This window comes from Chiloscyllium punctatum, chromosome 26 (assembly GCF_047496795.1).
Source record: "Chiloscyllium punctatum isolate Juve2018m chromosome 26, sChiPun1.3, whole genome shotgun sequence".
Lineage (NCBI taxonomy): Eukaryota > Metazoa > Chordata > Chondrichthyes > Orectolobiformes > Hemiscylliidae > Chiloscyllium > Chiloscyllium punctatum.
This window is the reverse complement of record NC_092764.1, coordinates 18,865,961-18,882,157: the sequence shown is the minus strand read 5'-3', so window position 1 is coordinate 18,882,157 and position 16,197 is coordinate 18,865,961. Positions and strand designations below refer to the sequence as shown.

The 16,197-nt window shown below is 42.3% G+C and overlaps 1 protein-coding gene and 1 long non-coding RNA gene across 2 annotated transcripts in view; one reads left to right on the top strand and one right to left on the bottom strand.

The window, feature by feature from the left end:
- dusp22a (dual specificity phosphatase 22a) overlaps positions 1-12,456 on the bottom strand; it is a 119,679-nt gene extending 107,223 nt beyond the window's left edge. Inside the window, exon 1 of the mRNA XM_072595906.1 lies at positions 12,216-12,456. Coding sequence (XP_072452007.1) covers positions 12,216-12,236 — 21 coding nt within the window. The 5' untranslated portion in view covers positions 12,237-12,456. The remainder of the gene's footprint in view (positions 1-12,215) is intronic.
- LOC140496312 (uncharacterized) overlaps positions 11,137-16,197 on the top strand; it is a 23,669-nt gene continuing 18,608 nt past the window's right edge. The window contains exon 1 of the long non-coding RNA XR_011964237.1: positions 11,137-11,351. This is a non-coding gene — a long non-coding RNA (uncharacterized lncRNA). The remainder of the gene's footprint in view (positions 11,352-16,197) is intronic.

The following is a 16,197-nucleotide window of genomic DNA, read 5'->3' as shown; positions in this document are numbered from 1 at the left end:
GTCAGCACCTGCAACAGTCCAGCATCAACCCTGATCTGTCATGTGACACCATTAAGTTTACTTTTCATACCAGCATAATATTCAAATTCCACCTCCCACCCAATTCCTTCACCCCACTCGCCATGTATCCCATCTCATTAAATTCAGTCCTATGAGTGAACTTTGTCAGCATTAAGTATTTGCAGTAATCATGGCTTCATGTATAAACTCTCCTCTTCCATAGGGCCAGATGTGAAGTCCTGCATTTAGCTAACCAGAAGTAACATTGTCCAATTTTGCTATGTCTCCCAGTTGAAAACTAGAGTTGATGCTCACGGCCTACTCCTAGATTGATACTTGGGCTTCTCTTCATTCGCCATGAAGTTATAGCTCTGAGGAAGCAAAAAAGAGGGCCAAGAAATCCATAAAAATGCTCTTTTGGTCTTAGAAAAATAACGGATGAGGTTGTGGCTGATTGTAAGGTGTGGAGTAAGTATGTTTTGTGTCTATGTATGTTACCTTGGCAGTGAGCAAACAGAGTGTGTCAAAGAGTGAACGCTGAGTATGCACTTGTCAGTGTGCACAAACATTTCTGGATTGGGATGAATGCTCATTCAGTACATGAGTACATTGGCGATTAATCATTTTCAATCAATCAATGTAGCAAATTCATTAAGGACCAACTCCAATTTATGTCATTTCTAAATGCAAATGAAATTATTTTGTGGTTAAAAGATAATTTTGCTTGATTTATTTCAACATGCATTGTGTGCTATCACCTGCAATGTATTAAATATGTCAGATCCATACACACTTCTTTTTACCTATTCACACATTTCCTAGTAAGGCTACATAAATTCAACTGAATCAGATGAATTAATAGGATACCATCAGTCTGTTATCATGTTCGGTCTCCTTTTTTAGGTCAATTTTCTCCTTAAAAATTCTCATATCCACATTTACAATGGAAACTATCTGTTGAAGATGTCATTCCTGTAATTACAATGCACTGACTGTGGTGGAACTGTAGCCCCTTGATTTGTGTCTGCCAACACTCCATCTTCGAAATACCTCTCGTTTATATCCCTAACTTATCATATTTAATATTTAATATAAAATAAGAATATTAACTTTAAATTCTATTTGCACATCCTAGTCCACTTAGTCCTTGTCCTCTAATTACACTTGGTGCAATGTTAAAAACTGCCACAATAACACAATGCTACAAAGGTAAATGTTTTCTGTCTAGCATTGAAGGACATAACCCCACAGATCTTTGGACTGAAGATTTTTATTTCAGTTGTCAGCTAAACAAGGAGTAGTTTTATGGTTGTACTGTGTTACACCTGTGCACCCTCTCCCCCCCACCCCCACCCCAACTACACCTTCATATCAATGCAGTGAGTGACAGGTCATATTGCACTTCACAGGAATATGCTAGTGACCTAACAGATGTCAAACCATCACTTTAATATCTGACACCTCACTCCTTCAGCAGCTAGAGTTCAATTTACACCATATATTTATCCACACAGCATGCTAGGTTCTGCAGCAACTTGTAATACATCATTAGCTCCCAGCATGGTATCTGAAGCTCAGATTGGGAGAGGTTTATTATGACGTTAAAAATGATCCGACCTGAACCTCATCAGGAAGGGCTTCGGCCCGAAACGTCAATTTTCTTGCTCCTCGGATGCTGCCTGACCTGCTGTGCTTTTCCAGCAACACACTCTCAACTCGAAATCCTTTGCTGCCTAATTCTCACCAAGTCCTGCTCATCCGTCACTCTTGTGCTCACTGCTCCTAAGTAAAGCCTAATTAAGTCATAACTTGATTTTAAAATTTCAATCCCTGATTCCCAATCCCTCAATGACTCCACTTCTCACTATCTTGGTTACCTTCTCCAGCTCCATCAAAATCCTGCCATCTCCATGCTGCTCTAATGCTTGACCAAGCTCCTCATCACCTGTCATAAAGTTCTTTGTTTATGGCTCAGTGTCAAATTCTCCCTGATTACATTCCTGTGATGTCCTTTGCAAACATTTCCTTATGTCAATGGTGCCATATGAATGTTTCATATCTTGGTTCCCATGCTGTTCCAGGTTTGCTGAGGTCAGTCAGAACAGTAGCGTGGGGGAACTACAATTGGTCCCTCCTCTCCTGGTCAAAATGTGAGATGTAGAATTGCCAAACATCCAGCAAGTTCTGCTGCTAAGTGCCTCTGGGGAGGTGCCAACTTTAATGAGGTTATTTTTCCCACCACAGCCTAAAAGCATCTGTGATTTGTGCTAATGCCCATGAATGGCCATGGACAGGAAGCCACATCTAGTTGCTGTGGCAATGCACTCAAGTGAACAGTGCATCTTTGAGGCAAGCATTATGAAAAAAAAGCATTCTGTCCTCAATATGCAGGAGCTGCATACCCTGTGAAACAGACACTTCTTGGCTAATGCTCCAGCAACTTCTAGAACATGCATGGCAGTCTGACCATAAACTGACCTTTACAAAGAAATGCATTTAACTTGCCAGACTATCTCAGATAAAGCACTTGCCAAGAAAGGAGAAGATGTTTGCAGTCAGCTTTTATTATCACACCCTGGATGGACTTCCAATCATTGTAAATGCTCTCGGTTTTCTCCCTTGGCTGCATATTCCGAGATGCAAAGTGTTCAACCAACCACACACTGTCAGCAAGTAACATAGTTCGTCTACTGTGACATCTACATGATCTAAACTGGGATGCAAGGCCTCTATTTTAATGTCACTGATTTGAAAAATGAGCTTTCTGGCCAGTTTACAGGTCAAGTTTAACAAATGTTTTGTGCTCATTGTGTGTAAGTTGTGCATTCTGCCATCAAACAAAAATCATCTGCTCCCAGCTGCTAATGACAAGATACATATCGGTCTTAGCTCAGGTGGGAAAACAAGCATCTATGTGACACCTTTCACAATGTCAGAATGCCCCAAAGTACTTTACATTCACCCAAATATTTTGAAGTGTTGTCAGAGTTGAATCCTACCAGTCTCACCTCTGAATCAGAGATTGGGAGTACAGATCTCGCTTCAGGTTATTGGGTAAATAATCTAGACTGACACTTCTATGTAGTACTGAGGGACTTGTGCCTTAACAGAGGAGTCATCTTTTCAATTAGACATTTAATCAATATCCTTCAGACTTCCTCAGTAGCCCAAAGTGAATTGGTCTATATTTTTAAGTGTTATTACATCCTACCAACAATGGAGTTGGAAAAACTGCAGTTTTCCAGCTGCAATATAATTAGCAGCCTGTTAAAGTTCAGCACAGGAGGTCTTGGTGGTGCAGTGGCAAACATCCATGCCTCTGAGTCAGAAACTGCAGGCTCAAATCCTACTCCAGGATTTAATGGATAAGGAATGTGTATTCATAATTCTGGCCCACAGATTGAGCATCAATCACCAAATCCTTCCATCATACACTAATGACAAGTAGTAAGAATAGGAGAGATTCTTGGTCAACTATGTAGTGGAAAGATCGTTGGAGCATTGACCTTGGCTCCAAGCTACAACATGTATTTGAAAGGGCATGTTGCGTTGTGCCACAAGTTCAACATACCATCACTGTTTTTGTGTTCTATGCCTCATGATGTAAAACCAAATGTAATGTTTGTCTTTCTTCTGTTAGGACAGAGAACATAGAACATTACAGCACATTACAGGCCCTTTGGCCCTCAATGTTGCGGCAACCTGTGAAACCAATCTGAAGGAAAGAGTGAGGACTGCAGATGCTGGAGATCAGAGCTGAAAATGTGTTGCTGGAAAAGCGCAGCAGGTCAGGCAGCATCCAAGGAGCAGGAGAATCGACGTTTCGGGCATGAGCCCTTCTTCAACCAATCTGAAGCCCATCTAACCTACACTGTTCTATTCTCATCCAAATGCCTATCCAATGACCATTTAAATGCCCTTAAAGTTGGTGAGTCTACTACTGTTGCAGGCAGTGCATTCCACACTCCTACTACTCTCTGAGTAAAGAAAGACTGCTGACATCTGTCCTATTTCTATCACCCCTCAATTTAAAGCTATGTCCTCTTGTGCTAGCCATCACTATCTAAGGAAAAAGGCTCTCACTGATCATCCTATTTAGCCCTCTGTTATCTTATATGTCTCAATTAAGCCACTTCTCAACCTTCTTTTCTCTAATGAAAACAGCCTCAAATCCCTCAGCCTTTCCTCATAAGACCTTTCCTCCATACCAAGCAACATCTTCGTAAATCTCCTCAGAACCCTTTCCAAAGCTTCCATATTCTTCCTATAATGTGCTGACTAGAACTGCACACAATACTGCAAGTGCAGCCACACCAGAGTTTTATACAGCTGCAGCATAACCTCATGGTTCCGAAACTCAATTCCTTTACTAATAAAAGCTAACACACAGTACACCTTCTTAACAACCCTATCAACCCGGTGGCAACTTTCAAGGATCTATGCACCTGGACACCGAGAACCCTCTGCTCATCGACACTACCAATAATCTTTCCATTAGCCAACAATTAGCCCCAGTATTCTATATTCCTGTTGTTCCTTCCAAAGTGAATCACCTCACACTTTTCCACATTAAACTCCATTTTCCACCTCTCACCTCAGCTCTGCAGCTTATCTATGTCCCTCTGTAATCTACAACATCCTTCGTCACTATCCACAACTCTATCACCCTTAGTGTCATCGTAAATTTACTAATCCATCCTTCTATGCCCTCATCCATGTCATTTATAAAAATGACAACAGCAGTGGACCCAAAACAGATCCTTGAGGTACACCACTAGTAACTGAACTCCAGGATGAATATTTCCCATCAACCATCACCTTCTGTCTTCTTTCAGATAGACAATTTCTGATCCAAACCACTAAATCACCCTCAATCCCATGCCTCTGTATTTTGTGCAATAGTCTACCATGGGGAACCTTATCAAATGCCTTACTGTAATCTATATACACCAAATCAACTGCTTTACCCTCATCCACCTATTTGGTCACCTTCTCAAAGAACTCAATAACGTTTGTGAAGCACAACCTCCCCAATGACAAAACCGTGTTGACTATCCCTAATCAACTTATTCCTTTCTAGATGAATGTAAATCCTGTCTCTTATAACCCTTTCCAACACTTTACCCACAACCGAATATTTTTATGAGCAAACTATGTGTTGAAATTTAAAAATGAGTATTAATCAGAGATTTCTTTTCTTCCCCCATGTTCAAATTTTTAACTCTTTCACAGCTTTACAGGTTTGAAGTATTGAGAATTTGACTGTCGTGCAGGGTAGCGTACTTGGACTGTTGTTTGAAAGACAATATATTCGGTCAGTCTCTTGGCTAGTAAGTAATAACTGTAATTTAAATAACTAGATAAGATTTATTCCTTTATTAAAGTAATTATTTTTAAACCCAGTAGCCTGTGTGGGGTGGTATGCTTCTCCTGTGAGATGTGGGAAATCAAGACAATTCAAACATCTCTGACAACTACATCTGCAGCAAATGTGTGCAACTGCAGCTCCTGTCAGACCGCATGGATTGGTTGGAGCGTCATTTAGACTTAGGAGCATGTAGAAGGTGGAAAGTGTCTTAGATGGAAGTTTCAATCCCAAGATTGAGACAGATAGATGGGTGACTGTAGAAGGGGTGGGAGTCAGTGGAGGAGACCCTGTAGCTATCCCCCTCTCTAATATGTACCCCATTTTGGTTACTGCTGGGGGGTATTCCCTGTCATAAGATGGTGACAGCAACAGTCAAATCAGTGGCACGGCAGCTGGCTCTGTTGTACAGCAGGGAGGCTCAAAGTGCAGGTGAAAGGTAGTAGTCAGGAACTGTGTACTCGGGATTATTCCCGATACCACTAGTGGGGCCAGAAATAAGAAAATAGTACAGCTGATCACACTGGTGTACGAGGAAGGGCTTTAGATATCTGGATCACTGGCAACTCTTCCAGGGTAGGTGGGACTTGTACAAAAAGGACAGGTTGCAGCTAAATTGGAGGAGCACCAATATCCTTGCTGGGAGGTTTGCTTGAGCCACACAGGAGGGTTTAAACTCGTGTAGCAAAGGGGTGGAAACTGGAGCAGCAGGTCAACTTGTGATGAGATGGTAGAGGTTAATAAGATAAAGAAGCGGAACCAGTTTAATGGATAAGGTAGGACTATAAAAAATGTATCATGAAAGACAGGAGGGAGAAATAATAAAAAGATGCCGAAGGTCAGAATAGACTGTACAGTCTAAATTAAGGTTCTTTATACAAATGCACAGAGTGTAAGGAACAAAGTAAATGAGCTACAGACTCAGATTCAAAATGGAAACTGTGGTATTGTAGCCATTATGGAGACATAGTTGCACAGTGGTCAGGACTGTGAACTAAACATACCACTTCATAAAGGTTTACAGAAGGGATAGAGAAAAGGGCAAAGGAGGTAGAGTATCATTACGTGTTAGAAACAGAATCACTTCTATGGTGGGGGAGGATGTAATGAGGGGAAAGCACCCAGTGGAGGCCTTATGGGATGTGAGGAATCATAAAAGAAAGGCTCACTGCCTTTATTCCTGATGAAGGGCTTTTGCCCGAAACGTCGATTTCGCTGCTCCTTGGATGCTGCCTGAACTGCTGTGCTCTTCCAGCACCACTAATCTAAAACCACAATAGACCACCTGGTAGGAGATCAGATAAATGTTGATATTAGGCAATCATGAAGCAAAAGCAGAGCAATAATAATCAGGAATATTGGCATTGACCACAGACATACTGGATAATGGGTGACATGGTGGCTCAGTGGTTAGCACTGCTGCCTCACAGTGCCAGGGACTCACATTCAATTCCAACCTTAGGCAACTGTTTGCATGGTGTTTGCACATGCTTCCTGTGTCTGTGTGGATTTCTACTGAGTGCTCAGATTTCCTCCTACCCTCCAAGCTTGTGCAAGTTAGGTGGACTGGTCACCCTAAAATTGCCCTGTGGTGTCCCAGGGATGTATAGGCTAGGTGGGTTAGCAATGGTAAATGCAGGGGTTACAGGGATAGGATGGGGAGCTAGGTCTGGATGGGATGCACTTTGGAAGGTCAGTGCACATTTGATGGCCTGAATGGCCTCTTTTTGCATGATAGAAATTCTGTGATTATTTTATTTCAGTATTTAGAGCAGAAAAGGAGGACAATTTCCTGGACGTTCCAAAGAAATTAACAGAGGATCAGGGACAGGGTTAAATAAAATTAGCTGAAGTAAACCATCAGTAATGGGGAAATTAATGAAAGTTAAGAATAAGAAATCTGCAGGACTTTAATGCCCAACCATGGGCATTAAAGGTAAGGGAGAACATTACTAATACCCAAACAAGAATCTTTCAGAGTTTCCTAGATTTAGACGTCATACCTCTGGTTTGGAAAGTTGCTCACATAGCTCTACTCTTTAAGAAAGGTCACAGAGGGAAATCAGGAGATTACAGACCAGTTACCTTGACATGTGGTAGGGAAATTGTTGGGATCTATAATTAAGGATAGGGGAACTGATCACCTCAAAAATTTTGGTTAATTAGGGAGAGTCAGCATGGATTCATGAAGAGTCAGTCATGTCTGACAAACCTCGTAGAGTTTTTTGAAGAGGTAACAAAGGTGGTGGACAGAGATAGGTTGATGGATGGTATTTATGTGGACTTCAAGAAAGCTTTTAATAATGTACCACACAAGAGACTGTTAGTTAAGGTTGAAGGGCACAGAACTGGGGGCAAATTACTGATGTGGATCGAACATTAGTTGAGTGGCAAAAAATCAGAGATTTGAAATAATGGGTAAGTACGCAAATTGACAGGGAGTGACAAGGGATGTTCCACAGTGAACTGTGTTGGGGCCTCAGTTATTCACAATATTCATTAACGTCTTGGATAACTATGTTAAGAAGTCAAACATCCAAATTTGCTGACAACATAAAATTGGGCAGCATTGTTGACAGGGTTGATGAAATTACAAGAAGATATGGATAGATTTGGTGAACAGGCAAAGCTGTGGCAGATGCATTTTAATATAAGCAAGTGTGAGATCATCTATTTCAGACCAGAAAAGGATAGATCAGAGGTTTTTTTTTAGAAGGCACAAAGTTAAACATAGTGGATGTTCAACGGGAGTTGGGGGTTCAGGTGCTTAGGTCTTTAAAATGCCACAAACAGGTCCAGAAAGTAATCAAGAAGACTCATGAAATTCTAAAAGGCTGAAGTATTAAAGTGCTGAAGTATTGTGCTGCGGTAATCAAAAATTTAGACTCCACTTAGAATACTGTTAGCAGATGTGGGCGGCACACCTTAGGAAGGATATTTTGATCCTGGAGGGAGTTCAACACAGGATCACAAGGCGATATCTGGACTTCAGGGGTTAAGTTATGAAAAAAGATTAGACAAATGAGGCCTTTAATTCTCTAGAATTTAGAAGGTTAAGGGGTGATCTAATCGAGATCTTCAGGAGAGACAGGGTAGTTAAAGATAAACAATTTCGACTAGTTGAAGATCCTAGAATGGGGAGTATAGATTGAGAATTAGGGTCAGACCAGGGGAGATCTAGAAAGCATTTCGACATGCAAAGAAAGATGGAGGTTTGGAACTCTTTTCCTTAAACAGCATTCGAGGCTAATTCAATTTGTTAAGCTTAAATCTGAGGTGAACACATTTTATTAAGCAATGGTATCAAAGAATATGGAGTTAGGGCACAGATTAGCCATGGTCTTTTGAATGGTAGAGCAAGCTCAAGGGGCCAAATGGCCCACTCCTCTTCCTGCATTTCTAAATCCAACAGCTGAGTAAAAGGCTTGCTGATATTTTTGGTATCCAATATAGATTATGATCTTTTGATCCAAAATCTATAACTGCAGCACTTTGACTGAGGGACAAGGGCTCATTTTTGCTACATGCATCAGGCAGGAGGTCTAATAGGCGTGCCTCACAACAGCTGAACACTGTTCCCGCGATGTCCCCAAATGGTTAGTTTTTAGATTAGATTACTTACAGTGTGGAAACAGGCCCTTCGGCCCAAAAAATCCACATCGACCCGCCGAAGCGCAACCCACCCAGACCCATTCTCCTACATTTACCCCTTCACCAAACACTACGGGCAATTTAGCATGGCCAATTCACCTAACCTGCACATTTTTGGACTGTGGGAGGAAACTGGAGCACCCGGAGGAAACCCACGCAGACACGGGGAGAATGTGCAAACTCCACACAGACAGTTGCCTGAGGCAGGAATTAAACCTGGATCTCTAGTGCTGTGAGGCAGCAGTGCTAACCACTGTGTCACCGTGTCGCCCACTGTGCCACCCACATATAGGATTTAATAACTGAATTCCTCTGAGTTTCATTGGTTAGTTTGGTTCACAGATCCCTGTAGATTGCCTAAAACTACAAGTGGAGCCAATACCAGACTGGACATCTTTCAGAAAACTATCTGGGAACTAACAAAGACTATTTGTGCTGGAAATCCTATAAGCTGAGATGTTTAAAAATATTACAAACAAATACTCAGAACTAGAGTCATCACTGCATTGTTCTAAGATAATTCAATCATCTAAGATATGCAAAATCAAGACTAGAGTGGTGCTGGAAAAGCACAGCAGGTCAGGCAGCATCCGAGGAGCAGGAAAATCGACATTTCGGGCAAAAGCCCTTCATCAGATATACAGAAACCTGGTGAAAACAAAACAGTCAGGAAGCTTTAAGACAATTTTCCCATTGTACTATTAATAATTGAGTCCACCGTCTGATAGCATGGGCAGACAAAATTAACACCCTATGCATTGCTCTTAAATAATAAAAGAAAAAAAGATTTATATTACAATTTATTCATGGGATGTGAGCATTTTGAGAAATGCTTGCATTATTTCCCATCCCTCATTTTTTTAAGGATATGGTGGTGAGGCAGCTTCTTAAATCGCTGAAGTTTTTATGGGAAGGTGATATTAGGTAGGGATTCCCACAAGAAGCAATGTATATCATGGATTGGTGACATGCTTCCAGGTCATAATGATGCATGATTTAAAGGGAAACTTGATGCTGTTCAAATAGGCCTGCTGCCCTTTTCCATCGAGATTGGAATTGTCACAATTTCTAAAGATGCTGCCAAGAAGCTTTGGTGTAGTATGTCTTGTGGATGATAATATTCTGCTGCTGCAGACTGTCAATGGTGGAGAGAGCAAGGTCAAGGACAAAATTCCACTTTCTCTTGGTGCGGTTGAACATGTTGGATTACATTAGAAAGGTGCTCATTCAGGCAAGTAGGGATTATTTCCGCACAGTCCTCACTTTTGCCTTGTAGGCATTGGAAAAGGTTTTGGAAGATAGGAGGTGTATTATTTGTTCCAGAATGCGCAGCCTCTGATCTGCTCTTGCAGCCACAGTATTTACATCTGGTTAGGCCAGTTCAGTTTCTGATCAATCAATCTTTTGTACAATCAACTATATAAGCAACCCCATTTTTTTTGCCAAAGAACAGTCCCATGGAGGTGATAGCCTTGATTGTTAATCCAGAGATCCAGGAAATGTTTTGGAGACCTGGGTTCAAATCCCACCATGGCAGGTGGTGGAATTTGAATTCAATAAAAGTCTGGGACTAAGAATCTAATGACAACCATGAAACCATTACCAATTGTGAGAGTAAAACCTATCTGGTTCACTAAAGTCCTTTAAGGAAGGGAAACTACTACCATCCTCATCTGGTCTGGCCTACATGTGACTCCAGATCCACAGCAATGGGGTTGACTCTTAACAGCCCTCTGGACAATTATGTTTAGACAGGGACACCCTCATCCTGTGAATGAGTAAAAGAAGTTTAGCACTGATCACAGAAGTGTTACAGTGTAGAAGGAGGCCAATCGGCCCACCATGTCTGCACCAGCTCTTCAAATGAGCATCATTAGTTATTTTCTATTAACCTGTACGCTGTTCCTAATTACGCTGGGCTGATAAAACGTGGACTCGTTCAGGTCTTTGAAGATCAAAGTTGTTGTTACTGCACTCACAGTAAGTATCACAAGGCCTGAGTACATGGAGATATATTTAAACAGACCAAGCTCCCAGAATAGCCTGCCGCATGAACAACTGCCAAGTCGCCTGCTGAGATCAGATGCAGCACCACAATGGCGTGCTAACTTCCAAATACATTCACTGAAGAAATGCTAACAGCACTGTTGAACAACAAAATTACTGCATATCGTCTGTGCAGCAGAGAAACGCGGAGTAGTGAGGCCAGTGCACTCATGTTTTTATTTAAAAGGCACAACACACTTAACCTCGTTTCGTTTTGAACAGAATGTGAAGTCTGAATTCCACTGGTTGCTCCTGGAAACACAAGAGCCTCCTGCCTCTTTTACGACAGGTGGGTGTTCATCCGCTCATTTCTGAGGGAACGAGAGTAGAGTGGGGAGAAATCAAGGAAGAGTGTTGGAGGGGTTTAGATTCAAGGACAGCGTGGGTCAAGACTAGTGTGTTCCCTGACTGACACCAGTCGGACTGTCCTTGCTGTCTCCACTGCGGGTCACATTTCCATCACGACCTTGGCTGGACGCTGACCAAAAATGCAGGTCCCTCGGGCGAAATGGATAGAGGGGTTCAGATCTTCTCCCTCGCCTCACCCCTTAAAACATATCAATGATTTCAAATTTAACCTTTCCTGTGAACTCTTGGGTTTTATTTTTGTTGGTTGCTACAACAAATCCATTCCGAGGCAACGCTGGGTGAACAACATGTTAGTTTCCTGTCTGGGACATTTAAGGGGGTGGTGGGCGGGGAGGAGATCTGTCTCAAAGCAAATCCTAAATTTAGGGTGATTTAAAAGCACTGTTTATTGCCCACCCACCCAGATCGTTTCTACCGACCGTCACAAACTCTTGTTTGAGTTTTTTTTTGGGGGGGGAGGGTGGGATGGGAGAGGGTGAAGGGGCAATTGGTGAACTTTTTCGCGAGGCTCCTTCCAGCGGTGGCTCAAACACGCAGCGGAGACACCCTGTTCACTTCCGATCAAATGCCGTGGTGTTTTTGGAAATGTCAGCAATTGCTCTCATTACATCGGTGGGAAACGCGAGCCGCCAAAGGGCAAGAGCTTGCAATTTCACCCGAGGAATCCAGTCGATTTGTAACGATCTGTCTCTCCTATCTCTCTCCACCCTCTCCCTCCCTCTCTCTCGGCGACACTGTCAACACACACACACACACACACACACGCCCCATATCTACCACATACCTTACTCATTCCAGTGCCCATGGCTCGCAGACTCGGGCTCCTACAGGAGCTGCAGTTACCAAAATAAAAGATTTCAAGGCTACCGCCGAGCTTTCGGTGCAAAGGGAGCCCGGCGCTGAGCGCTGGAGAACTGCTTTCGTTAATGGACCGCTTTGAGACCGGTGCCGGGCTGAAACTCGGATTTGCAGCGTGCCAATGCCACCCGTTTTTCCTTCAGCTGGAGCTGAAATTCCGATCCGCTTCCGCACTCCCTGGAAAATACATCAGCGCGGTGACATCACCACTAGGTGTCTCCAACTTCAGTTAAAGGGGACACAACATGGTCTTCATCTTTCCCTTGTCTAACACTTTTCACTCATTCCTGCCCTTCATCCTCTCATCCAGCCCCACGTTTTACTTCTTCTCCTCCCAAAGCCGTATAACCAATCTGCCTCTGTACTTCCAGACAATCTGCTGGTACATCTCTAAGCTTTTGAAAACCTCTATCAGATCTCCGCTTAGTCTTCTTCTCCCAAGGGGAACAGCCCCAACGTCTTCAATCAATCCTCATAACTGAAGTTCCTTACTCCTGGAATTATTCCTGCAAATGGCTTCTGGGTTCTTTGGATTAGATTAGGTTCCCTACAGTGTGGAAAAAGGCCCTTTGGCCCAACAAGTCTACACGAACCCTCCGAAGAGTAACCCACCCAGACCCATTTCCCTCTGACTATTGCAGTTTAACACGATGGGCAATTTAGCATGGCCAATTCACCTGACCTGCACATCTTTGGACTGTGGGAAGAAACCAGAGCAAACCCAGCAGACATGGGGAGAACGTGCAAACTCCACCCACCTGAGACTGGGATTGAACCTGGGACCTTGGTGCTGTGAGGCAGCAGTACTAACCACTGAGCCACCGTGCTCTCTCCAATGTTTTCTCATCCTTCCTAGGGAAGCGCTATGAAATACTCAGACAGTTGGTCAACTCATCTGGAGGGAAAGAGGAGATAAAACTTCATGTCTCAGGTCAATGATCCTTGCATTTTGTTTTAACTCCTGTTCAGCATGTGGACACCCCATTATAAGAAGGATATCAACACATTGGAGAGTGCAGAAGCAATTTGCAGGAAGAATTCCAGTAATTAGTCTTGTGGATTGATTGAAGAAGTTGGGGGTTTTCCCCTTGCAGGGAAGAAGGCTAAGTGGAGATCAGATACAGATTTTCAAAGTCATGACCGGGCTTGATGGAGTAGATAAGGACAAACTGATCCCGCTCATAAAAGGATCAAGATTCAGAAGGCGTGGATTTAAAGTCATTTGCAATAGAAGCAAATGCGATTCCAGAAAAAACTTTTTCACTCAGTGAGTAGTTAGGGTCTAGAATACACTTTGGAAATGTAGGGAAGGCAGGTTCAACTGAAGCATTCAGGGGGGCATTGGATGATTATTTTGAAAGAAATAATTTGCAGCAGTAAGGGGGAGAAGCAAGAAATTGACACTGGTAATGATGCTTATGTGAAGAGCTGGTGCACACATAATGTGCTGATTGGCCTCCTACGCTGTAACACTTCTATAACATTACTGCATGAAGAATGCAATATGAATAATGCTACATATCTTCAAAGTTTTATTACAATATGCCTTGCTCCAAGTATCTTCTGCCTTCTACCTATACTTGACCTGAAAAATACATTTTGTCTTTGTGTGCAGCACTGTGAATAACTAGCCCAAAGTTTTAAATGTGCAAACCTAAGGGAAGAGTATTTTAGAAAGTAATTCAAAGCCCAGGGTTATATCCAGCTGTTTGATACCAAATCATTTCAATTGCATTGTAGATATTGAAATTGGTTTAATAATACCCGTCATAGTGAGTTTTGAGAAGATTTGTAGCTCAGGCTGAAGTTCTGGATGTAGATTTACTCGTTGAACTGGAAGGTTCATTTTCAAAAGTTTCCTCACCCTACTAGATAACATCTTCAGTGAACCTCCAGAGGAAGCTTCAACCAAAGGCTGACTCACTGAAGATGTTACCTAGTGTCGTGACGAAATGTCTGAAAATGAACCTTCCAGCTCAGCAAGCAAACCTACACCCAACACCCGTCATAATTATGAAATTAAATTTATCCACAAGTTACAAATAAAACAGCCTACTATGGCTTTATTCTATCCATAGTCCATTACTTCAGGATATTTTCCTTATGTAACATATGTTATATATATATGTAAATGCAAACAAGGACTCAGAGACTTAGTTCCACCAGTAAGACAAACAAGAATCCAAGGCCTTTACTTCTTTATAATTTTCAAAGTTTGGGAGAAGATTTGTAGCTCGGGTGCTTGTGGTTGTGGTTCTGTTCACCGAGCTGGGAATTTGTGTTGCAGACGTTTCGTCCCCTGTCTAGGTGACATCCTCAGTGCTTGGGAGCCTCCTGTGAAGCGCTTCTGTGATCTTTCCTCCGGCATTTGTAGTGGTTTGAATCTGTCGCTTCCGGTTGTCAGTTCCAGCTGTCCGTTGCAGTGGTCGGTATATTGGGTCCAGATCGATGTGCTTATTGATTGAATCTGTGGATGAGTGCCATGCCTCTAGGAATTCCCTGGCTGTTTCCTGTTTGGCTTGTCCTATAATAGTAGTGTTGTCCCAGTCGAATTCATGTTGCTTGTCATCTGCGTATGTGGCTACTAAGGATAGCTGGTCATGTCGTTTCGTGGCTAGTTGGTGTTCATGGATGCAGGTCACATGCAAGGACTGCACAAAACACTACATAGGACAAACAGGAAGACAGCTAATGATCCGCATCCATGAACACCAACTAGCCACGAAACGACATGACCAGCTATCCTTAGTAGCCACACACACAGATGACAAGCAACATGAATTCGACTGGGACAACACTACTATTATAGGACAAGCCAAACAGAGAACAGCCAGGGAATTCCTAGAGGCATGGCACTCATCCACAGATTCAATCAATAAGCACATCGATCTGGACCCAATATACCAGCCACTGCAGCGGACAGCTGAAACTGACAACCGGAAGCGACAGATTCAAACCACTACAAATGCCGGAGTAAAGATCACAGAAGCGCTTCACAGGAGGCTCCCAAGCACTGAGGATGTCACCTAGACAGGGGACGAAACGTCTGCAACACAAATTCCCAGCTTGGTGAACAGAACCACAACAACGAGCACCCGAGCTACAAATCTTCTCCCAAACTTTGAAAATTATAAAGAAGTAAAGGCCTTGGATTCTTGTTTGTCTTACTGGTGGAACTAAGTCTCTGAGTCCTTGTTTGCATTTACATATATATATATAACATATACATATAACATAATTTTGCACAGAAATATGTAAGGGTATAAATTTGGCTTGTATGTATGAAAAATAATAAAGAATACAGGTGAACTTTAAAATCTTTATTTTGTTTGATATTAATATTCACTGAAAGGGTACAGTTGATGTTCTACCAAGGAAATCCAATGATATGTCTGAGATAATAAAAGTGGAAATGATTAAGTCTTTTTGCCTTTCCAGCATATTTTGTCCCGGTCTCGCTACCGTCGATAAGACTGACAAGGAAAACGTTTAATTTTTTTTTAGTCACTTTGCTATTGGTTCACACTCTTACTCAACGGGATATGGCTGCTCCAGTTTTTATGATATATCTGTTGATTTCAGCAACAAGTGACATACAGTTGAGAATTGTGGAGCCTACATATGTGAATATATCTAAATAACCACCAGTGTCATTTTTGTCAATGCTGATAAATAGCGCGATGCCAACATGTTGGACCATGGCCTTTCTTGTCCTGATGCTGTTGATGTATTCTCAGCATCTTTCGATAAGACAACATCATCACTCAGGGTTCCTTGGGCATGCATATTTTATCAACTTACAGTCATTGCCAGGCTAATAATGGGCGATAGCTGTATACCTAGACCTATGGTGAATTAGCCACTGAGTTATGACCTCCTAGGCATCTAAATTTCCACTAGAAGGAAGA